The 26,737-nt window shown below is 30.5% G+C and overlaps 1 protein-coding gene across 1 annotated transcript in view; it reads right to left on the bottom strand.

Moving 5' to 3' along the window:
• LOC111640597 (abnormal spindle-like microcephaly-associated protein homolog) overlaps positions 1-26,737 on the bottom strand; it is a 73,243-nt gene that overhangs the window by 31,716 nt on the left and 14,790 nt on the right. The window contains exons 6-18 of the mRNA XM_023386621.1: positions 26,078-26,317; positions 25,917-25,984; positions 25,699-25,840; positions 25,426-25,556; positions 25,174-25,349; positions 21,265-21,484; positions 19,436-19,663; positions 13,044-13,156; positions 12,759-12,978; positions 10,930-11,157; positions 9,086-9,266; positions 4,600-4,673; positions 2,818-3,018 (exon numbers count right to left, since the gene is read on the bottom strand). Coding sequence (XP_023242389.1) covers positions 2,818-3,018; positions 4,600-4,673; positions 9,086-9,266; positions 10,930-11,157; positions 12,759-12,978; positions 13,044-13,156; positions 19,436-19,663; positions 21,265-21,484; positions 25,174-25,349; positions 25,426-25,556; positions 25,699-25,840; positions 25,917-25,984; positions 26,078-26,317 — 2,222 coding nt within the window. The remainder of the gene's footprint in view (positions 1-2,817; positions 3,019-4,599; positions 4,674-9,085; positions 9,267-10,929; positions 11,158-12,758; positions 12,979-13,043; positions 13,157-19,435; positions 19,664-21,264; positions 21,485-25,173; positions 25,350-25,425; positions 25,557-25,698; positions 25,841-25,916; positions 25,985-26,077; positions 26,318-26,737) is intronic.

Raw genomic sequence — 26,737 nt, 5'->3', positions numbered from 1 at the left:
CTTTAAGCAGTAACAGACCATATATATTCATACATATATTTCTTTATACTTTGTACATTTTATTTCATATAAAATATTTGTAATCAAAAATTACTATATATTTTTTATATTTCAAAAGCTATATAAAAACTTTCACTATATTTCACAGTAAAGATTTTAATAAGACCTATTAACTGCCATAGAAGTATTTAAGACAGAACTGTAAATGATTTTCTATGAACAAGATAATTTATTTTTCATATAAGTGTAATACACTTTAGATTTTTAATGGAATAAGTTTCAATAGTATTTTAAATAAATGTTTAAACTATCTAGAATTTTAATTCAAATGAATGTACAAAATTAAATTATTATTAAAATTTGTGCTATTTTTAGTGTCAAATCTAGCAATACTGTAGCCATTTCATTTTTGTATCACAGTCGTTTTGTCAAATTTCAACAAAGTTTGTTCACAAACACGTTATTTTGTTCACATAAATTATTTTGTTCTGATAAAATGTTATTCACAAACATTTTATCAGAAAACTTACGCCACAGAAAAGCAAAATGTCTTTCTCAATTACACGTAAAGCAGCAACTTCTTTTTTGTATTTTGTCAATGCTTTTATTGAGACTTTTGTGCAATAGCTTGTCGCTTTTTTAAATCGGGTCGGCTTATGCTTAGATCAACAGTTAAATAGTGTGCAAGTTGTACGTCGGTGGGCTAATAATTGATTGGCAGTCTGCGTCACCAGTGACGAGTTGGCCGGGCTATCAGTCAGCCCGTGTTTGCGCACCTTTAGGCAAAAAGACAAGTGTCACTAAGAATAGGTCACAATTATTCTAGTAGTGGAATTTGCAAGTTTAGGATGCTACCTGCTGGGGAAATTATAAGCCAGTTTGCAATGCACTAAGGGATTGAAACTGGTACTTGCAAATCTAGCTTTGTAGTTGTACTATGGAAAACTCTTTTCTACTTAGAATTTTAATTTTACGGAGTGTGTACGCACACTCTGCACCTTCTTGGATCCGCCTGTTGATGAAACTTTTCAGGGAAAACTAATTGCAGTCAGTAATGAAAATGTAATGAAAATGAGCACAAAAATGAGTAATGGATTTTGGATTCCTAGTTGCTTCCTTCCCCATTTTTTTCTTCTATTTGCCAAATAATTGTTTTGAATGCTATTGTTTTTATGGCAGTGTACTTAAGACCTGAATCAAATGAAGGACAATAGGTGACTATTGTCCAAGTACTAAGTAATTTTATTCTTTAGCTTTTTATGTTTTGGATTTTTTGCTCTATAATTTGAATATCATCTGTATTTATTACTATAATAATTTAATAATCTTTTCAGTTTGACTTTAATACAATAACTTGATTGAACAAAAACAGAAAGGATTTAGCATTTTATATTATAAAATATAATGTATTTATTCTTACTTTATTAAAGATAATTTATTTTTAAAATATTTGTTTAAGTTAATAATCATCTATGCTAGGAGCGTGCAAACTTTTTTAGTCATGTTTTCCTTTAAAGTTGTTTCAATATATGCATTCTCCCTACTTATGTAAACAAAATGTTTCAAATGTCAATAGGAATATAACAAAAAATAATAAATTTTTCTACAAATAATCAGTAAAATCAAAACAAAAAAAAATTGAATTACAAAAACACAAATATTTATAAAAGAATACATAAATTTCAATTTTTCTATTGAAGGTGAAAAAATTCTGTGCCCAATTAGGATTTTTGCATCCTTTCTTTGGGGCAAACATCACAGCTTGTGCAACAGTCATGTGATAAAAATATGCCATATGCATACAACTGTTACAAGATTATGTTTTAATTTTTATACATTAAATTAATATATGTACTCAATAACAATCTGGCAATTATAATCTTTTGCTTATGTCAATTATATGTATTAGAAATAAAAAAACAACCTTATATTTTATAACTTTTTACTATTTATTTTTATATTCAACAAAACTAACATTTGACCTTTTTATACTATGTTTATTAAAAATATTATAAAATAATTTCTATTTTGGAAATTTTAGAGAGAATTTTAAACTTCTAAAATCATCATTTACAGTGAAACATTGATTATTCAAACATCAATTATCCAAAATATCAAATATTATAACCTTTCTCCTTCCTCTTTTCCTCTCTCTTCAACTAGTAACCGAATGAATAAAATGACTGAACAAGTGGGTTCATGCCCAACTGATAAGATGGCATGTGGAGTTTTCTGGGTTTTCTTCACACATCTAACACATAAATAGGAGTAAGTTTCCCGTAGAAAGTCCTCCCAAGAGGAATTTCCCCTTGGAAGATCCACGTGTTGCATTGTCATATCTTACTAATCCAATTCAAACCAATCTTTTTTTTTTTTTTCGTTTCCATTTCTTATGTTTCCTTGGATTGCTAAAAACAAAGCCTTAAATGTATGTTTTAAATAGATGAATGAAAACAGCAACGCTGTGACCAAACAACAATCAGAATATTGTCCTACAGTTACTTCTGAAACATGTCAGAGATCTCACTACAAAAAGCAAAAATCAACCTTGATACAAAGAAAAAGCAGCTGTTACTTTTGCAAATAAGATATTGCACCACACTTAATTCATTTTATCTGCTACTGTATTGTATGATATGCAAGTCCACACTAGTTAATAAATAGGTCAATGTTCGATTATCTGAACATTCATGTATCCAACTATGCTTGATCCCAATTGATTTGGATAATCAATGTCCTACTATATTTGTAAAAAAAATTATATAGAAATGTATGCAAAATTATTTTCCAAAGTAATTTATTTAATGTTTTGCTCACCTCTCTTTGTTTTATTTGCTTTTGAAGTTTCCTACGTCTCCAAGCAAGCTGTATAATTCTAGCAGCACGAATTTCCTGACTCAAGTCCATCAGTCGACTATTCAAATATGCTACTAAAGTAATCATTATTTTTTCATCTGGTATTGTATTAGAAACATAACTTGGTTGAGTAGTGATGGGTATACCACCAAGTTCTTGAATCTAAAATATAATAGATGATTAAAATTAACTGTTATACTTATAAAATTATTTAATGATCAATTGAAACCATGTTTAGAAATCCTTTAAGCAGTAACAGACCAAATATTTCAGATGCTGAATTTTCGGGCTAGATAATAATTGAGAAAACAAAGAAATCTGATCATAAGAAGATTACACGATAATTAATCTGCATGATTATACAATTCTATATTAATAAGTCTGGAGACGACAATCAAATTGAGGCTAGAGTGCCGGCCAGACCACTTACAAAGTAAAACTTTCTTTTCAGATTATTCTGAATTATTAAATTAGTACAAGATGGTTACCTAAGTATATAGTTTTGGACCAAATTACTTTATTTTGTTAATTATTATCTAGCCTATTTACAGCCCAGAAATCAAGCATTTAAACATATATATATTAATTAAATTCAGGCTTGGTTGTTTATATAAGTTATGTCACAAGAAGTGATTCTGAGTTTTTTGGGCAATAATATAAAAATTACAATTGAGACTATAAATAAACTCCAAATTCTATTAAAAATATTGCTGTAGACAAGAATTAATAATATTGTATCTGTTACCAGTTTTTGAATTTCTCTGTTATTAACTAGTAAAATATCTACTTACATTGTTTATTGGATGGTTAAATTTAGACAAAAAACTTAAGGCTAGTTCATACTTCAAAACAATGAAAGAAAAACATATGCACAGATTTGATACGTGCAGTTTAAAATATGATGCATCTTAAAAGCATGCTTTGAAAGTATACCAGAGTTCTAAAATACTTAAAAACAAGAGTACAGTTAATTAATTCAAGAAGAGAGAGCAGAGAATATTGTATAAGGTAAGTGATCCCAAAGTGCATTTTCAATATTTTAGGTAAGGTTTAAATATATGTGTAATGATAATATCTATTTGGATTTGATTAAATTAAGATAGATAAATGATGAATTATAAGTCCACCAGAGTTAATTCTACTCTAATTCTACTCATTTCAATATTAACAGTCATCGTGTTAAAGGACAAAGAATTATAAGCTACCAATAGAGACAAAAGTAGAACTTCTGTAAAGTTTTCTTGCTAACCAAAAGAGAATGGAAATATATCATTAGAAATGCTTAGCACTGATTCTATTTAGTGCTGTTTTCTGTTCTCATACAGTATGAACCAGCCTTCATGTAAGAGAGAGAGAGAGAGGGGAGAGAGAGAGAGAGTATATGCTCCAAAAATCTAGTTCTCTTATATTATTATAGAAAAGCAAATAAAACAAACTTAAATATGTAATTTCCTACTTGTGTTGTGATAAATTTTATATAATTTAGTTTGAATTCAGTCATTTTTATTACAAGAAATTTTAATAATAAATTTTAATATATCTAATGAATCAAGTCTCTATATGTTACTTTTGAATTCTATTTCTATTATTATTTTGTATTAATTCTGTTCTACTGTAATTAATATTCAGTTTGTCATATTTTAAATTAAATTTGAAAATTGGTATCTAAATTATCGGAATTCTTATAATTGATAAAAATCATGATTAATAAATTTTTATAGAATTAAAAATGTAAAAACTCACTTTATCAAAGGCAAGCTTAATATTGAGTCTCTCATTATTCAGTAATTCTTCTATATATTCATTTTTAGATCTATCTAAAAGAAATTAACATATATTTAATTATAAAAAATTTGAACAAATATTGTAGTTTAAAACTACACATTTCTCTTTCATTAAATTGCTATATTTAACATTAACAATTAACATGAAGGGAGACAAATGGGTATTAAACAGTAGAGTACCAATTATCCAAGGTCGCGTGGATCACGGAGTAACTTCGATAATAAAAAACTCGGGTAATTTCAGGTAACAATAATGATTTCCTACAGACAGTTTAAACACATTTGTTCCATTAGAAACTATCAGAGTTTTCTCAAACAAGAAAAATTCCTCAAAAGCTTAAATTGGACATCAAAACTGCTGATAAAATGATGAAAATCACCATCAATGTGGTTATGATGCAAAGCATAATGGTAGTCTAAGTAAAGTTAAACTCAAGTCCGATGATTTGAAATAAAAGAATTAAATGAACCTAGGCCCACCATAATTTCTTCATGCCAAAATGGGATGCAGAGTCATAGCTGATCTCTCTGAAAATTTCAAGTAGTATAGATGAATGTTATTAAACTTTATTAGTATATTATTAGTAATACTGCTTTATTGGCTTACAAAAAAATAAACAAATTTCTAGAAAAGGATTTTATTTTCAAAAATATATGTGAGATCTGAAAGGCCCCTGGGTCTAAAACAGTAATTTTATTAATAATGTTAAATATTGTCATAAAATATTATTTCATTTTGATGAGAAAGTAACATTTTCCAACGTGGGAAAGATAGATAACAGATGCTACTTTCTTCCAGGGAAGTTAGTACATCCTCTGTTTTTCCCTTATCCGCTAAAAATCTCGCTCAGATGGAAACTATCCACCCCTCTTTGATTCCCCATTCATCCGTTCACATGAAAGAGTTTCTGGCAGATGATTGGTCGAAAATCATGAGATATAGAGGAAATTTATCAGAATTCGGGGAGTTCATCGACAGACATAGAAGAGTCAGGACTCCATACGTATTTGCTCCTGAAGGCCAACGCCTATGCTATCGAGCTATACAATATACGAAGGATTAAGTCTAAAGTTATGAATGTATCAAGTTAAGTTGATCTCTCCAGAGGAAAGAAGACAGAGTATTCTGGAAGTGAACAACTACTTCATACCCAGAGCCAAAGTTTAAAGACAATGATCAGGTTGTATGTTCTTAAATGATTTTGTGAGCTCTCTCTCTCGACCTCATATCAGTTATAGTATAAGTCCGTATCTCTCTTGACTTATAGATTGGAATTCTCATTTATTATCTCTCCTTTTGTACTAGTTTACATTGTTTATGATTTATTAAATTTATTCTTGTTTATTTTATAAAGAAATGTCTCTCAATTATTATCGGAATAGGATTTCCCCCACGCGTGTTTATCCGCATGTAAAACAACTGATAAACTGGTGTCTAGGAATCCTGACATAGATCTGGACTTCGCAGTCTAGATCGGTTTCGCGTATTTACCGCCCTCCTATAAAAGTAAGAGAACCGATCTCACGATCGCGTGCCTGTAAGTGGCGGAGATCAAGATCTTTGTCCTTGGCTATCTCACATATAATAATGAAAAAATATTATCTTTATTACAATGATATTAAATTTAATAGTCAAATTCATGTAAAATGTTTTCTAGAATCAAACCAAGCAAATGTTTCAGATGAGCTTATTTTGTCTAAGTTCTAGTCACTCAGTTTTATTATAAAACTTATTGCATTGTAAGTTGCAATTTTGCTTCATAATTAATATTGTTTTTGTGGTTTGAATATTCAATTTTGATTGTTCTTTTTTACCGCAAGGTTCAAGCGAAAATATTCTTTCTACAAGAGTCGTAGTTCCTGGCAAACAAGAGACTAACTCTCTCAAATTATTAAAATCTTAGAATTCAAGATCCATTTTGTGCATTTCATTAAATATTTTGCTTTATTTGTCAGCTGCATCAATTTTTTCTTCACTCCATTTTCTCTAAAAGTTCAATTATTATTCTTTATTAGCACTCATTGATTGAATAATCAAATTTCATTTGTTTCTGTTCTTTAATATGTTTGTTACTGAAAATTTTTCAGTTTTTCTCTATTTCTTGCCATCCAGGCATCTTCCATTCAATATGTAGCCAAAGGACTGAATTATTCTGATCATTATATATCCAATGATGGGTATATAATAATCAGAATAGCCAGGCAAAGAAGGGTCAGCCATATGACTGTTTCAAGATAGAGTGGGGCAAATAGGCTTACGAACTAAAAGTGAAGCCAATGTTTAACACAAAAATGTAATTATCTGTATAGAGTTTTAACAGAGAATGGTGACAGAAGGATTCACAGATGATAACCAGATCAATAGGAGATTCATCAGTGAACACGTGCTTGCATTACGTGATGAATCTCCAATTGAACTTTATCCAACTACAAATAGACAAAATTTGAATTTTGAACAAGATATCCAGACATCTCTCATCTTACCACATCAAAATTTAATCTTAAGGTTATGATGGCAAAAGGCATTATAGATATGGACACACTGATTTGATAATTGTTGAAGAATAGGCTACAGTTGATGACACTATCAATAAGATTGTGCCAGCTTATGTTAAATATGTAGTCTTCCATATGAAGCAGTCTTCCCTATGTAAGAAATGGTTGCAGTGCATTGTCACAATTCACATAAATCAATGCAAATGCCAAAGAAAAGCTTCTCTACAGTATAAGAGAACTGACTAGAGAATTTCCCTAACCTTAATCCACTAAGCACATTTAGGCAAAGCTTCAAGAAAGTGTTTTCAAAGAGCCTCACTAAACAATTCTTGCAATTCATTCAATGGGTAAAGTAAAAATGGCATCCATCAAATCAAAAACTAGTGATATTGGTTTGAAGTTCTCCATTCAAATGAGAGAGTGTCTACAGAAAAAAAAAATAGTCATACAAATTACCAATATACAATTGGTGTGCTTTTAGGAATAAACACGATTTGATACTGAAATAATATGTTGCTTACATAAAAATCAATATTTACAAAATCTCTGAGAAGAGAGAAATTGTCATTACATCCTGTAATATGTATAATATTAATATTTTTAAATTTAAAAATTCAAAAACTAACTTTTATTTCTACAAACATGTTTCTAAAAGTGAAGAAAATTATACAGTATATAGCCATAATGAGCATCTAAAATGATATTATACAATGGGTTAATGAGCATAATCCGTTCCAAGACTTTGTTCGCTATCCGAATTGTTTGTTAACCGATTATTGATTTACCATAGGTTTTTATGGGAATTTGATTAATTCATTCTGGAGACTCTAAAAATTAAAAAAAACATATACTTTCTTACTACGTTTATTTATATGTAATAATAAAAATACATACATACTCAGTCTTGCATTTTTATTAGTCATGTTTTTTTCCGTTTGTGGAGGTTAAAGAATCTGTATAATGTCAATTGCTTTTCTCTCTTTTTCAGGATTTTTCAGAAGTAATTAATAGCATTGTAATTGTAGAGATCCCCAAGCCTATTAACCTCAACCTGGTTTATATGCCATTCTAAGACCATTGATCTGACATCCCCACTTCTTCAAAAGATCTTTATTAGCAAATATTGGCATTAATCCTCTTTTTCAGAAGAAAACATATTTCGCCAAGTTTCTTGGTGTTCTTCACTCAAGGGTTCGTGGCGTTCTTCTGTCGTCAGATTTGTTTCAGGTTTCATTATGAACTCTTCGATGTTCTTTATTTCTCAGATATGACTTTTGTTAGTCCTTTAGCTGTTTGAGTCTTCTTGATTATACTGTATCTTTCTTAGATAAGACTGAACTGCAGCCTACAGTAGACCTGTTCAAGCCATAGTGCCCAGCAACATCAATCATCTTCTGCCCACTCTCTACCTTTGCTATTATACTCTCACCTTTTGAAAATAAAAACCGATGCAAAACTTAACAAATGGCTGCCTGACAGTCTCGCGAATACTATAAAAAAATTCCTTCTGTCAGAAAAATAAAAGGCTGGGATTACAAGGAAGAGTTTCAAAGTTCAGAGGAATAATGTCCAATCAGTATATACTGCGTTGAGTGCTGATGTCGACATCTCCTGCACTCCAAAAAGTTTCGAATTGCTGCCTGAAGACAAGAGAAGACCAATCTGTATTCATTATTTTATGTTGCTTCTTCTTATGTTTGTTCTAAGTACCTTATACTTTTCGTCAAAACAATAAGCATCTATGCAAAATTTCATCTATATTGGACAAAGACAGTAGGAATTATAAGGAATTCACACCCTCGCACACATACACACACACGTGCATGCAAAGAGCTATTATATTAGTAATATCAAATTTTCCATTCCAAGTCTCAAAAAAATATTTAGATATTAGAAAATATATTTTTTAATATATTAAGATTAGTTACAATTACAATAAAATGTCTTACTATTTTCATAAGTTCGAGAAGCAATTTCAAAAGAATCATCCAGTTCAGTTTTTTCTTCAGCCCAAAATGTTTGTGTGGTATTTGATTTAATTTCTTCTGATTTTAGCAGACAAGGATGATAATGATGAATCAAATAACACAAAGCTCTTCCATCACAGAAAGAAACAGTAAAATTTTCTATCTATATTGTAAAAAGGAAATAAATACATAAATCATTTTATAGAAATTTTTCAATAATTCCAATAAAATCAAAGAACAAAAACTGAAAAATAATCTGATTTAACACAACAAATATTTTAAAATATATATAAAATTCAATTTGGTAATTCTACATATATACAACTTCACTTCACAATCAATATTTATATCCTGATTATTGGAAACGTTCATATAATAACGAACAACTGAGAATGCAATTTATATAAAATTCTACAAACTAATTACATAACACATGTTTTATACATGGTTTCTCTTCTAAGACTTGCAAATCTATTATTGTATGAACTTTATTTCATACCTAACAATAAGTTACTCTGTAGTGAAATAAAAATGACCAATATACTCATCACCAAACCTTTAATTTTGGTCTGGCCAGAGCTTTCAGTATCAACAGAATTGACAATTCAATATGTATACCAATCACATAGTTACTCTTTGGTACTGATCATCAGAATTATTGCTTGGTAAGAGTAAATACAATCCTCCCATTGACTTGTGGAGAGGAGGCTACATCACAGCATAAATATGGAATATATTAAAATTAATCTAATACCAATGACTATAGATCATATCTACAAATCCAATTAGAATTAATCCAACTGTGGGGGCCGAGGGGGGGGAGAAATAAAGAAAACTCAATGAATGATAATATGTGATATATGTCGTCATCGTCTCCCTTGCTGTTTGGACTGCCGAGCAGTAACAATCAATGACATGTGGAAGCAGTTGAGTCAGAGATAGATGCTTCGTTTACAAACAACACAACCGTTTATTAAACACGAAAGAAGCTTACAAGATTTCCGCGATCTTGGAAGTTCTGTGGTGGCTGCGGTCTCTGGGTCTTCCCCTCCTTTCCAAGATAGTCCCATCTTGAAGGAGTGTCCCTTGTTCGCGAATGAACCATTCCATCACGTCTCAACGACTCCGGGACGATGCGGTCGACTTCCGTTGATGGAAAGATGTCGATCCGAGGTCGGGAGATGGAGACGAAGATGAGTGCGAGACACACACACAACAACAGGTCCGTCACTTGGAACTTTCGGGAGAAGAAGCCGTCGCGTTTGTGAATTTCCGGAGTTTTGTCCGTTTTCTCTCAGATTACCCTTTCCGATTGGTCTCTCCTCATCACCTGATGACAATTCAAAACCTTTCGGGGAGCGGGAGAGGTCAAAATTGAAATTTAATTCAATCTCCAACCGGAAATGGTCAACGGACTTACATTCTTCTATTGTTTAAAAGTTAGCGTCGCGTTTTCATAAAATAAAAATCTATTTCTAACTACTATATATTTTTTCTCTAAAACAATTATTTTAACACGAATTTTAGTGAGGGTTCGGACCTGTCTAGAGCCTCACACAACCTATTGACATAGGTTAATTCTATTAACTATAAAAGAAGTGATAACTCAAACTCTAATAATTATATGATGATATGATTTTAAATAAATTTTAATAATAATAATAGCAAAAAATATTGTTTGAATAATGTAGTCAAAGCTCTCTTGTTCTGAATAAAAATTTAACTCAAATGTTTCTTTCAAAACTTGTATAATAACCATTTATTTATAATCATCATCATCATCTATAAAAATGCATAAAATAACTTATAGATATTAAAAAAATTACCATTAAATTATAATAGAGGCAAACAGTTTGACACCATTGCAATAATAATTGCAAAACTTCTGATTCTGCATACAACTTGTTGTCTCTAACATTTTTGTGAGTGTTGTCATCAAATGAGGTTATACTATTGTAATCTTTAATGGAAGCTAATTTATGACAGACTCTGAAGTTTTTACGAAGAAATACTATTTCTTCTTTCAACTTTTCCTTATTCAAAATAACTTCCACCTAATAAGAAAAAATGTGCACATTAGAATAAATTAAGGTATTCAGATCTTTATAAAATAAAAATAATTAAATTATTGATTTTTGTTATCTCATTTAAAAAAGAATGCATTGTTAATTAGATTGTAAACATCATCATAAACAGTAATATATTTTATAATTAGAATTATATTACTAAATTGTTATAACTAATTACATTAAGTGAAAAATATTTTAGACTTTGCAGCTAATAAATGAATTGCTATTGCAATTTTATAAATATTATTCATTAGCACACTGGCTTATTTATTAATTCAATGCTTCACTTATAAAAGCTCATAGACCATTTAACATTTACTAGAGTTTTTTGGAAACTCATTAATTGAATTTCTTTTTAATTTAGATGTCAGAATTGTACACTTCATGTTTAATCAGATAATTCAAAAGGATTTACAAAAAGAAATTATATTTAGTTTAGAATCTCAAATTTTTTCTTTTGAAGTCATGTAGAAAATATAAACAATATACTCAGAAATAAAATAATGTATGAAAAATCATGAAATGAATGAATCATCAAGTTATTTTTGCTAATTGTTTTCATAATGACGTCTGGACGTCCAAAGTAGATTTGATGCATGTCTTTATGAATCTCAGAAATATCCTAAATCCAGATTGGATCTCAAATCTTATCCAGGGTCTAATCCAGGTCCATATTCTGGTCACCGTCTCTCACAAGCTGGTCACTGATTGGCTAATCATTTGGATTAGCCAATCAGCAACCAGCTTGTGAGAGACGAGAGACCAGAGACGATGACCAGAATACAACCCCAGATATGCCAATCACATCTCTCACTGCCTAATTACTCCATTGTATGCTTTGCCAAACCCATGACGAGCAAAAACCATAATAGACATATTATGTCCAGGATGGAAATATATATATGTTTATATATACACACACACACACTCAATTCTTGACAAAATTTGGTTTCAAAATCATGGTGTAGGTTTTTAATAAAGGAAAACGTTTTTAAATAATCAATTTCAAAGCTTTTTTAGGTAACAAGTTAGAAAAACAGTACAAATGCATGCAATAAGTAATATTTGTTGTATTCAATGCTCATCTAAAAGGTACAGCAATTATTCCTTTTAATGTTTCATTGTAATGTCATGTTGAAGATTGTCTAAATTAAACTTTTAACGTTTTGACTATCATCTTCAAAGATCGTTTATAAATTGATATATCAAGCAAAATATCAAAAATGTGTATTGATTGATGTTTTAGACTGTGAATATAAAATACAACTATTGATTGCAAGATGCATCATTAGACTGGGCAGTAGAAGTGGTAAAAAAGAATCTTTGAATCAAGGTAGCACAGTATAATCTTCAGATTATGATGATGAATGTTCTAAATATAATTACTGTTAATAAAAACAATTGTAAATATCATTTAGAAATTAAAATTATTATTAAGTTTTAACACCAAAACATTGTCTTTACCATAAAATAAATGTGAAAACTTTTAAAAACCCTAAAATATATAATTACAATTATTTACAGACGTTTTATTTACTAAGTTTGTTCAGGTATAATTTAAAAAGAAATAATATGTAAAAACTAACCTGTGTTTTAAATATAAGTTGCCACAATAAACTAAGAGTCTTTTCTCTGTGCCCGTCGACTATATCACGAGCACCAATATCGCCTAAAAGAATAAAACCAGAAGCTTTCAATGCCTCGAGGGAGACTTCCACATTATGAATTTTCTGTAATCTACTGATTGCCGGAACTCTAAGCTTTTTTGAAAGACTCCACTGTTTTAAAATTAATTCGATGACTCGACTGAAAATAAATAAATTGTTAGTTTAATAGAATTTATTTTATACGTTGGTATATCAAATGAAAACCTTAAAAGTGCAATTAAACTTTGAAAAGTAGTATGATTGAAGTGGCAGAAGTTTTCCTTGGGATTCCTTGTTCCTTGAGATTCACAAAATGACTGACAGGTTGCAGAATGATGCTACAACAGAAAAAGACAGTTCCATCAGTAACAAGATAGCTGCTCCACTATCAGCATGCACCGCTGTAGAGCATTGATCTATGGTAGGTAGCAAAGTATCAAACCTATTGAAATTCATCACAGAATGACAGTGCAGGTGATTCCTGTTTGACCCTGCAGCAAGTGTACAAGTGGTACAGAAAGTTCCCAAGCGGTGTAACTTCTGTAGAGGATTCCACACGACTGAGGCAGGCTCAATACATGGTGACGGACAAAAACATTGTAATATTGGAAGTTTGTAAAGCAAAACAAACGTAAGTCTAAACAAAATAGTTATAGTTTTGGTTCAGCGCAGAATATTTTCCATAATGTGCTGCAATTTAATAAAATGTCTGCAAGATGGGTTCCATGGAAGTTGACCGTCGCATCGATGCCTGTGAAAAACTTTTGCATCGTTTCCACATCAAAGATGAAGCATTCCTGGACAAAATTGTTACAGGTGATGAGACCTGAATTCACTATCATCAACCAGAAATGAAAAGATCAAGCAAGGAATGCTGCCATAGCACATCACCAAAACTGAAAAAATTCTGCACTCAACCATCAGTAGGAAAAGTCATGCTCACTCTCTTCTGGATGCAAAGGGAGTAATCCTGGAATTACATGAATAGGGGAGTGACAGTAACCAGTATTTCTTATAAAAATCTACTGAAAAATCAACTTCACCCTGCAATCAGGACTAATCGACAAGGACTTCTGACTTCAGCTGTATTGTTACAGCATGACAATGCCCAACTGCATACAGCCCAGTTGACAGTTCAGACTATCCAGGATATCAAATTTGAATTTCTCATATACCTACCTTATTCACCAGACCTTGCCCCTAGTGACTTTCATGTGTTTGGACTGCTTAAAGAAGCAATGGAAGGCAAGCATTTCAGAAGTGATGCTGAAGTGAAAATGGCNCCTGCACTCATAACTCAGGCCGTTATTTACCATTTTTTGACGTCTAAGAATTTAACGATCATTTTTCATCTATCAAAAATTCCCTTTTTTTTTGTTCGAAAAGATTTATCTCAACCAACATTTTATAGACACGCGTGTCAAAGATCTACCTGTTTATGAGCGCTCATGTTAGAGTTTGTCTTCCACTAAGACCTTGACAGATAGTTTGACACATACTCGAACCATTCCAAGTCTCGTTGTTTACATTTTGTGCCGCGCAAGAATTTCACGGTTTACTCAAGTTCGAACCTCGTCTGGGACCCCACAGATACGAGCAAAAGTTTCAAAGTTCAACCAACACTTGTGAACAAAGTCAAATTGATTAACTCAGAGCAAACTTTCCCTCGTCCAATCTGGTCATCTAATTTCACTTGGAAACAGGAAATGGACCAATCAGAAGGTAAAAAGAGAAATGCGGGACCAATTAAATTTGGAATTTCAGAGAGAAATCCTTTATAAACACAGAGATTCAAGGACTCAGTATGATTGCTTCTCTCTCTTTCAACCTGTTTGTCCTCTGTATGGGTTTCCTCATCATCTTGGACTTCATCTATATTCAGCCACTCTATGCCAACTTCCAGCCAGTTTGCCCCAGGGCAGTCAATTGCTATCAAAACTTTGTCCAATTGTCGTCAGATTGTGAAGATAATAGACTGCATTTTCTATGTATACGTTCAAGAGAAGAAATTCTCAACCAGAATTGTGTAAGCAGTGTCTTTCCAAATAAAAAATTCGTGTTATAAAGGTGACTGTCTTAGTATGGACAACAACACTCACATTACATTCACACCCCTCATTCATTAGAAAAACTCACAGTAGTAGTACATATTCTCCTACAAAACTAATCCATTTTCTTAGCCTGTTTTACTGAATTATTTAGCATATTCAATTATGTACAAATCAATTTTTTTTCTTTATATATATATATACAGTCAAACCTCACATCTTGAACTTAATTCATTCCTAATAGTTGTTTGAAAACCAATTTTTTCTAAGACCAAAACAAATTTTTCCATAAGAAACAATATAAAATGGATGAATTCATTCCCAATCTCCAAAACAAAACCTGTTTTTCACCTTTTTACTTGTATTTCATGCATAAAAATGCCTACAATGGCAATAAAATATTATACTATCTACATCTATATCTATTCTATATATTAAAAGCAAAATGTTCTGTCACTGCCAACCAAAATTGAAATTAAACACTTCACAAAAAAGTGCAATAAATAGAGACTTGACTCTGCCTAAATGAAATATAACCAAATCAGTCAGGACGAACAACAATTACTTTAACCACACCTTCCAAAATTTTATGTTTCAATTGATTTGATTTCAATTACTTAATTTATTTATTTATTTATTTTATTTTTCAGTGTAAAGGCCAGTTTTAATTATTTTATTATTTTTATTTTTTATTAGCTGGCTACATAGTATTAATAAATATTAATATCATAATATATAATGTTACATTAATAAATATTTGTCATTTAATTCAACTTAAGCATATTTAAACATTAATTCTTGAATGCAATTTATATTATGTGAATATCAATTAATGCAACTTTTTTTAATTAGTCGAGTTCGCATATGTTGACTGACCCAAGTGGAAATGTGTCGATATGATGACTAAAACAAAGTTGAAAAAAAAACCACAAAACTATAATTAGGTAAATTCAGTAGTGATTTATATAGTACATGCAATGTATCTCTCTGACCATCCATCACTGGCACAAAAGTTGGTTTCTACTCCACGTACCTCGGTGATTTCCATCACATATTGTTTCAGTATTGGCCCCAAAACAGAATGGTTTGAATAATGAATCTGCTTCAGCCAACCTACCAGAGCATCTTTGACATCTTTGTACAACGACACACACTGGTATTTTTGAGACAGCCATGACGAAGACCAAGAAAGTTTCTTAATTTCCTTTTTTCTTCAGAATTCCCACTAATGTTGTTCTTGGAAGGTTTTTGTTTTGAAAATTTGGCTTGAGAAGTTTTATTACATTCAAATTCAGTGTCGAGTAAACCAGAGTTTTTTTAACATTAATGCCTACGTAAGCCGGCCGAGACTACAGAAAACTGACTACCTAACTGACAGAGTCTAGTTATACCTATGACAAAATAGTTATGTGGACTCAACTGTAATTTGATTTAAATTTGACTATGGCACATACCAAAAAACGGAAATAACATCTTTCCTGGATACATATTAAAATGTAACTTAAACAGCAATGTCATCGATGATTTGTATCATGATGCAAGACAATGTTAGTATCATTAACTTCTAAATTAGTAGTCTCCTATCATCGATTGGTCAGGCTGTCAACTTTTCTTTAACATGGAAAGTTGACCAACTGTGACAGATTCTGCTAAGTAGCTTGTTTGGCAACAGTTATCATACAACAAAGGGCAAAAACTGAGTTCAAACTTTTGTTTGTAAACTGAATTGTTTGAGAAGCAAAGTATTCAAAACTCAAGGTTTGACTGGACACACATACTGTGTGTGTGTATATATATATTGTATTAATTATGAATACCAAAATTCTCATTGATTGGATCCTCACTAATCAAATCCTGATCAATGGACATTTCTACTGCATATTTTTTATTTATTTATTTATTTTATGTGGTTTTAAAAACTTTTCTATTTGTCGAAATGTATTTTACCTTTTATTATATCATCTGTAGTTAAGTCTTCAGGGGGGGTAAGAATAAAGTTAAGCCATCTGGTAAAACCAAACTCCTGTTTTAACATCCATTTTTCATCATAATACATATTTTTTGCTGCAAATGGATTGGGATGACGAATACTAGATGATCCTATTCAGTAATAATAAAAATAATATTAACATAAAATTTTTCATATTAAATTATTATTTTTTTAGTTGTTAAATACTACTTAGAAATAGACTACTTAGTTAACTATTAAAAATATTATTTAACAATATCCTCTAATTCCTACCATTTGATCCACTCATAATACCTTCATTTTAACATGAAATTTCATTGAAGAATATTTCAAAAAAAGTTAATATTATGTTAAAAATAAACCTCATTAATTAGGTACATAGATATTTGATGCTACTTAATGTACATCAAATTTTTATTGTAATTACTTACATAAATAAAAGTTATCCAAGTAAATAATCATCTGATCAAAAAATACAGATGAAGTGGCATTTACAATCTATTTAATTTATTATACTGATTCAAAATTTAACTATTGATATTAACAATTTTTATAATAACTATAACAATTATTAAACTAAGTTCACGCTGATTATGTTTTATAATTATTGTAAGTAATTAAATGAAAATATAATAATCAAATAGAGAATATCATGAAAAAAAGACTGGTATTTAAAAAGTGAATAAACAAATTTTAACACTCTCCCCATTAAAATTTAATACGGGATTTTTTAAAATTAATTTTTCAATTCATAAAATACTAAAATATCTTTATCATTTGACAAAATTCGTTCAAAATACAAGAATTATATACATAAATAGTAAATAGTAAGTATTTTATACAGTTTTAAGTGTTCAGTGCTATAGATAAAAATGTTATAATTATTATTTTAGATGAAACTTAAATTAAGTATACAATATATCCTGACAGAAAAATTGAAAGTATATTTTACTTTTTTTTTTAATTTCTTAAATAGATTTTACATAGTGTGGATCAAAGATCCAACATGTATCACCCCCCAAAATTACACAATACAAAATAAAAATAATGAGCAATTATTTATTGTGACATTAAAAATTGTGGAAGGATTCAACTATAGGTCCTGGGTCTTGGCGATCTCTTTATCAACCCCCATGTTCTTGGGATCTCGGGCTTTTGTAGAATTTTACCTGAAATCCTGCTTTTTGGTTTGTCCGAATGGCGGTCCCCTATCACTCCATTGGTCCCTGGTCTATTGCCAGGGACATAATTTGGGCCAAGTGGTCACTGAGCACCCCTGTCCAGGCTAGTCCCCTCCAAAGTCGAGTCATGCCCTTCTCCAGAGAGATGGTCCCATAAATTTTAGTCTAATGTGTTTTTCTGACTAGGAAAGAATGCAGCTGAGTCCTAACGATCCTGGCTGCGCCCCCTCCAAAGGCATGTCTGCAAATTCTCACTTTAAACTTGGTGTAAGACGAGCATCAAGCTCTCCCTGGCAGTCACACTCTCTCCCACCTTCCACGATCTATGATCGGAAACCTGTCAATTTGGTCCAGGAATGCAACAATTAAATTGTCTCACACCCCATTCCTTTACCACCCTGTTCCTGTTTACAAAATAAGTCACTGATTTATGGCTTTAGCTCGATAGCCAGTTTTCCCATTGGAGAGGGAGGTTAGGACCCGGACTCACATATCTCTTATTATTACACAGGGAATAACACACACAAAAAAGACAAAATTATACTTGAAATCCAACAAAAACAATTTGAGATAGTTTTCAAAATTAGTTAATAAAAAAATTATGAAAATACAAACTGATTTTGCCATAATTTATGGAATCTTCACACATCAAGTTCTTTATTTGAGTCATCACGTAATTGTAACATATTTTGAATTCAGATTCAATTCAGAATTTAATCTGAAGACCATCCATTAAGCAGATTGAAGACATTTGTACTAAATGTAAATTTTTTTTTCACTTTTTCAGTTCTCTTCCTTATAACTTTTACTCACCAATTTCAAAAAATACATTCAGTACACTGTTTTGATTTAACACAGTCTGGAAAAAAATTTAGTTCTCTTTTTATGCAATTTGTTTGGATCTAACACATTCCAATAAATTTTCCTTTTCTTAAAAATCTCCATTTGATTTTAATTCTAAGAAAAAATTCTTAGAATTTGCATTTAAGGCTGCTATACACACTAAAGTAAATTTTGCAATTTGGCTGTTTTTGAAGACTTATCTGAACATGCATAGTGAGAGTCTTTCATTATGACTTTATCCCATGATTGAAGCAGTCAGAAATAATTTAATTTAAAGTTTAAGAATTTCATTGTGTAACTGTTTTTTCTAATTTCTTTCAATACAGAACACTTTCTGTATGCCAGGTGGAGGAATATAAGCTACAAGTATTTCAATGTTTAATTGAACAAAGTCAAATAAAAAATAAAATTTGTGCAAATATAAATTTATTAAATTTTGCTGATAAATAAGTTATAATTGTCCCTCATCTCANCTCAAATGTTTCTTTCAAAACTTGTATAATAACCATTTATTTATAATCATCATCATCATCTATAAAAATGCATAAAATAACTTATAAATATTAAAAAAATTACCATTAAATTATAATAGAGGCAAACAGTTTGACACCATTGCAATAATAATTGCAAAACTTCTGATTCTGCATACAACTTGTTGTCTCTAACATTTTTGTGAGTGTTGTCATCAAATGAGGTTATACTATTGTAATCTTTAATGGAAGCTAATTTATGACAGACTCTGAAGTTTTTACGAAGAAATACTATTTCTTCTTTCAACTTTTCCTTATTCAAAATAACTTCCACCTAATAAGAAAAAATGTGCACATTAGAATAAATTAAGGTATTCAGATCTTTATAAAATAAAAAAAATTAAATTATTGATTTTTGTTATCTCATTTAAAAAAGAATGCATTGTTAATTAGATTGTAAACATCATCATAAACAGTAATATATTTTATAATTAGAATTATATTACTAAATTGTTATAACTAATTACATTAAGTGAAAAATATTTTAGACTTTGCAGCTAATAAATGAATTGCTATTGCAATTTTATAAATATTATTCATTAGCACACTGGCTTATTTATTAATTCAATGCTTCACTTATAAAAGCTCATAGACCATTTAACATTTACTAGAGTTTTTTGGAAACTCATTAATTGAATTTCTTTTTAATTTAGATGTCAGAATTGTACACTTCATGTTTAATCAGATAATTCAAAAGGATTTACAAAAAGAAATTATATTTAGTTTAGAATCTCAAATTTTTTCTTTTGAAGTCATGTAGAAAATATAAACAATATACTCAGAAATAAAATAATGTATGAAAAATCATGAAATGAATGAATCATCAAGTTATTTTTGCTAATTGTTTTCATAATGACGTCTGGACGTCCAAAGTAGATTTGATGCATGTCTTTATGAATCTCAGAAATATCCTAAATCCAGATTGGATCTCAAATCTTATCCAGGGTCTAATCCAGGTCCATATTCTGGTCACCGTCTCTCACAAGCTGGTCACTGATTGGCTAATCATTTGGATTAGCCAATCAGCAACCAGCTTGTGAGAGACGAGAGACCAGAGACGATGACCAGAATACAACCCCAGATATGCCAATCACATCTCTCACTGCCTAATTACTCCATTGTATGCTTTGCCAAACCCATGATGAGCAAAAACCATAATAGACATATTATGTCCAGGATGGAAATATATATATGTTTATATATACACACACACACACTCAATTCTTGACAAAATTTGGTTTCAAAATCATGGTGTAGGTTTTTAATAAAGGAAAACGTTTTTAAATAATCAATTTCAAAGCTTTTTTAGGTAACAAGTTAGAAAAACAGTACAAATGCATGCAATAAGTAATATTTGTTGTATTCAATGCTCATCTAAAAGGTACAGCAATTATTCCTTTTAATGTTTCATTGTAATGTCATGTTGAAGATTGTCTAAATTAAACTTTTAACGTTTTGACTATCATCTTCAAAGATCGTTTATAAATTGATATATCAAGCAAAATATCAAAAATGTGTATTGATTGATGTTTTAGACTGTGAATATAAAATACAACTATTGATTGCAAGATGCATCATTAGACTGGGCAGTAGAAGTGGTAAAAAAGAATCTTTGAATCAAGGTAGCACAGTATAATCTTCAGATTATGATGATGAATGTTCTAAATATAATTACTGTTAATAAAAACAATTGTAAATATCATTTAGAAATTAAAATTATTATTAAGTTTTAACACCAAAACATTGTCTTTACCATAAAATAAATGTGAAAACTTTTAAAAACCCTAAAATATATAATTACAATTATTTACAGACGTTTTATTTACTAAGTTTGTTCAGGTATAATTTAAAAAGAAATAATATGTAAAAACTAACCTGTGTTTTAAATATAAGTTGCCACAATAAACTAAGAGTCTTTTCTCTGTGCCCGTCGACTATATCACGAGCACCAATATCGCCTAAAAGAATAAAACCAGAAGCTTTCAATGCCTCGAGGGAGACTTCCACATTATGAATTTTCTGTAATCTACTGATTGCCGGAACTCTAAGCTTTTTTGAAAGACTCCACTGTTTTAAAATTAATTCGATGACTCGACTGAAAATAAATAAATTGTTAGTTTAATAGAATTTATTTTATACGTTGGTATATCAAATGAAAACCTTAAAAGTGCAATTAAACTTTGAAAAGTAGTATGATTGAAGTGGCAGAAGTTTTCCTTGGGATTCCTTGTTCCTTGAGATTCACAAAATGACTGACAGGTTGCAGAATGATGCTACAACAGAAAAAGACAGTCCCATCAGTAACAAGATAGCTGCTCCACTATCAGCATGCACCGCTGTAGAGCATTGATCTATGGTAGGTAGCAAAGTATCAAACCTATTGAAATTCATCACAGAATGACAGTGCAGGTGATTCCTGTTTGACCCTGCAGCAAGTGTACAAGTGGTACAGAAAGTTCCCAAGCGGTGTAACTTCTGTAGAGGATTCCACACGACTGAGGCAGGCTCAATACATGGTGACGGACAAAAACATTGTAATATTGGAAGTTTGTAAAGCAAAACAAACGTAAGTCTAAACAAAATAGTTATAGTTTTGGTTCAGCGCAGAATATTTTCCATAATGTGCTGCAATTTAATAAAATGTCTGCAAGATGGGTTCCATGGAAGTTGACCGTCGCATCGATGCCTGTGAAAAACTTTTGCATCGTTTCCACATCAAAGATGAAGCATTCCTGGACAAAATTGTTACAGGTGATGAGACCTGAATTCACTATCATCAACCAGAAATGAAAAGATCAAGCAAGGAATGCTGCCATAGCACATCACCAAAACTGAAAAAATTCTGCACTCAACCATCAGTAGGAAAAGTCATGCTCACTCTCTTCTGGATGCAAAGGGAGTAATCCTGGAATTACATGAATAGGGGAGTGACAGTAACCAGTATTTCTTATAAAAATCTACTGAAAAATCAACTTCACCCTGCAATCAGGACTAATCGACAAGGACTTCTGACTTCAGCTGTATTGTTACAGCATGACAATGCCCAACTGCATACAGCCCAGTTGACAGTTCAGACTATCCAGGATATCAAATTTGAATTTCTCATATACCTACCTTATTCACCAGACCTTGCCCCTAGTGACTTTCATGTGTTTGGACTGCTTAAAGAAGCAATGGAAGGCAAGCATTTCAGAAGTGATGCTGAAGTGAAAATGGCAGTGCACAAGTGGCTAGAGTCATGACCAAAAGATTTATTTAAATGTGGTATCCATGCACTTCCGAAGTGGTGGAATACATGCATTCAACATCATGGAGACTACATTGAAAAATGATATGTATGATTTTTCCTTAATTGTTATGATACAAAATGTATAGCACTTTTGAGGTTTTCATTTAATACACCCTTGTAGTAATATCATATATTTGACTAAATACTACATTAAACTATGAACTAAGTTTTTAACTAACTTTTACATTAAAAAAATTAATAAATAAATGTTTATTTAGAATATACATACCCAGATAAGATAGATTCAAGAATATTTAATATAAAGCATGAAAATTATAGAGGATTAACAGAATATAAAACAAAGAAATATAGTAATCTTAAATCTATTTGATTTGTAACAACAGAAATGCATTATTGTGAATCATAACTAATCACAATCATGGATCCAATTATTTCTGATGAAAATATCAGAAAAACAACATGAAAAACAATGTGAAAAATAAAGTCTTTGATTATTAATAAATAATTTATTTTCTCTTCCGATATATTTGTATACATGTTATTTATTGCTTAAATATTTTAATTAAAATTTCTTAAATGTTTGAAAAATACATTTGTTTTAAAGATTTATTTCTTGATGTGCAATTCAGTAATAATCAATATTTATTAGGATGTTCAATAAGTAATGCACATAGATCTTTTTCTTACTCAAGGTTTATTTTTTCTACAAATCCAAATATACTACATTATTCCCCAATTAATTGGTTACAAGTACCCTTATTCCACATAGTCTCCATTTAAATCTACAGCCTTACACCACCTATATGCCAGAGCCCGTATGCCAGTTCAGTTACCACTCAGCTGGTCTCTCTCTCTCAGCCACTTCCTGACGTCTCCTATGATTTGTCCTATGAGGTGCCAATCAGAATCACACCTTCAGAATCCCAGAACACTGTGGCCATAATCTTGCCAGCTGAGGGTCCTGATTTGAACTTTTTCTTCCTAGGAAAACTTTTGTGAAGACACTCCATGAATTGTCGTTTGGTCTCAGGTTCAAAATGGTGAACTCATGTCTCATCTCCTGTGACAATCTTGGATAAGAAATCTTTATCAGCTTCATGATGTTCAAGCAACTCTGCACAAATGGACTTTCTTTGCTCCTTATTGTTTTCAGTTAGGCACTTAGGGACTCACTTGGCACAAACCTTTGAATAACCTAAGCAGTGGATAATTGCGTTGGCACTACCCACAGAGATGCCTAATTGAGCAACAAGTTGTTTGGTTGTTACTGTCATCTCAAATAAGTCTATTGGTGTGTTGAACTGTCTCCAGAGTCACAGCAGCGTGTGGCCATCCTGAGCATGGAAGATCTGACAGTCTCACTTTACCTTGTTCTGTTGTTGACACTCTACTAACCCAATGACTGAGAGTACTGCTATCCACTGCTTCATCCCCATAGACATGTCTGTGAATGTTTGAGATGGTCTCGTGCTCCACAAAAAGAAATTCAATCATAATTCTCTGTTTTGTACGTATCTCCAGTGCAGCTGCCATTTTAAAACTAAACTACACTACAACCTCCTAACAGAATCAACAAAAACTTCATGCCATTATACAACAATTGTTAAAAATATGTTATGCAAAGCTTTGTTCAATTCCAATGAAAGTCAGCCAATAAATAAAATTATGTGCATTACTTATTGAACAGCCATCATATATATCAAAAATGACTATTGATATAAGAACCTTTTACATAATGGAATGATTGCAATATTAAGTAGTTGACTCTCAATTCAACTGTGATCCTAATTTGATGGATTTTAAAAACAATTGATCAGCAGATCCAAGAGTATGTGATAAAATTTTGAAATGAGTTAGTTTCTTGGTACACATCTAGCCCCATCTTCCCCTAATCTGCTCTTTCTCTTTTGGAAACAGTAAAATGAGCCTGAAAAGCCACATTTTCTGAGATAAAATAACAATTATTCCATATTTCACATTCTCATCTCTCCGTAAAGGTAAATACAGCACTAACATTTGTTTTATATTCAGTTTTTATGTTTTAAATTGTGGTCACATAGTGATTTTATTTTTTATACACTAACTTATTGGTTCAACTTATGACTTCTGTATTTATTATTATTATTTAGCCATCCCTTCATGACTTGAAAATTAGCAATTACAGACAAAGTTGTCCATCTATTAGTCTGTTGAAGTGATGATTAACTCTTGAATTTTATTATAATTCTGCAAATATAAAGATTCATACACCCGATAGTTATATTAAAGCCAAATGATTGCTGGATTAGATCTGGCCATATTATTGCTACTATTAATAATTATAATTAAATTAATATTTATCAATTAATTTAGAAGGTTCTGGAAAAATTTAATTATTAATAGTAACAATAACATAGCCCAATCTAATCAAGCAATCATTTGTCTTTAATATATATTCTGTACAATTTATAAAACATTTAGACTAATGTTAATTACAATTACAGTGTAGATGAATATAATATACAAATATTAAATATAACGTCAAAATTTCTTACGCAAGCCGTAATCCACAACGTAGATCAACAGCCAAATTAGTCACTGCATATTCAAATTCTTCTAAAGCAGTTTGGGCATGACTGACAGAATAACCTAAATAGCGAAGATGTCGGGTGATGTCACCTTCACCACTTAGAAATTCTCTCGAAAACGATAATAGTAAATCTCTACTCGACTAAAATGCAAGATAACATATTATATTAGTAAAATATTATATTTCATAATTATTTGATATATAATTAAATATTCACTTTATATTTTGCATTTTTACAGAACAGGCACGGATCATGGTCTATCAAACGAGTTAATTTTGCGTTATCCAGGAAATATACTAATAATAAAAACTTCTTCAGAGTAAACTTCTTAAGTTCGTCTTCATAGCCTAATTTAGTAAAAAAAATGAATATGTTAAATATAACTTATTATAACTTTTTACTTAAAGAAGTATTTTTATGCTATATCATAATTTTACTAAAATAATAAAATTATGATATAACTTAATTATAAATAATAATAATACTCACCAGGCTTATATAAATGAGGGACTTTAGGATGTGCATATTTTGATGATATATCTGGGTTATTAAGAAGTCTTTGAATTATAAATCTTGATAAACCCAAAACATCATTATTGGAATTTAAATGTATCAGTTCACCAAAAACAGTCTAGAAAAGATATGACATTATAAATTAATATAGTACTAGAGCTAAAATCTAATTAAAATAACTTTAAAATATTTACCTCTAAACCAATTCTCAGCCACAGAGGATTATAATCTAAGAGCAACTTCAAAATATATTTCCTTATGCCTATGTAAAAGACACAAAAATTTTAATTTTAGTTTAATTATTACACACATTTTATGCAAAAACAATCTTTGAAACAAAAAAATTAAACCTGACCTATATCTGCATGTAAAGCTTTATCCTTTCTAATAACAAGTTTATTGTTTTCAATTTCAGTTTCTAGGCGAGTGATGACAAAGACCATAGGTTGTGACTGATACATCAAACAGGCAGAATGTCTTAATCTGTTAAGCTGTCTCATAGCAGTGTATGCTTTAAAAGAAAGTTGCTCTTTGGTGGGAGCTGGATTTGCTGCAGCATTGTACATATTCTCTTGCCACAATTTGGCTGCATCAACTGTAACATAATTATACAATGAATATCCATAAAGGTTATATATAGTGATATTTTGCATTAGTAATTTGAGAAATATGATAAAGAAAAAGATATTAGAAACATTTCATAATAAGACATGCAATTAATATAGTTCAACTCATTAAATCTCGAAAATAAACCAACAAATAAGATACTACTGTGTTTGGATTATGTTAATTATTGATCTTAGATTATAAATAAATATTTCACTATTTTTTCTGATAACTTTGATAATTAGTAAATTTCAGTAAGTTTAAAATAAATTTTGATATATCTGAAAAAATATCTTCTTAGATTTCAAATATTTTGCAACTTCTACATGTTGTATGAATGTATTAAGAGTTATATCTGGATTCATTATATAGGTAACCAAAGTACAGCACATTTCAGAAAGGGTTTTAC

The sequence above is a fragment of the Centruroides sculpturatus genome, unplaced genomic scaffold, assembly GCF_000671375.1.
Source record: "Centruroides sculpturatus isolate CEXI.00-Female unplaced genomic scaffold, Cexi_2.0 scaffold1365, whole genome shotgun sequence".
Classification (NCBI taxonomy): Eukaryota; Metazoa; Arthropoda; class Arachnida; order Scorpiones; family Buthidae; genus Centruroides; species Centruroides sculpturatus.
This window is presented reverse-complemented; position numbering and strand designations above follow the sequence as displayed.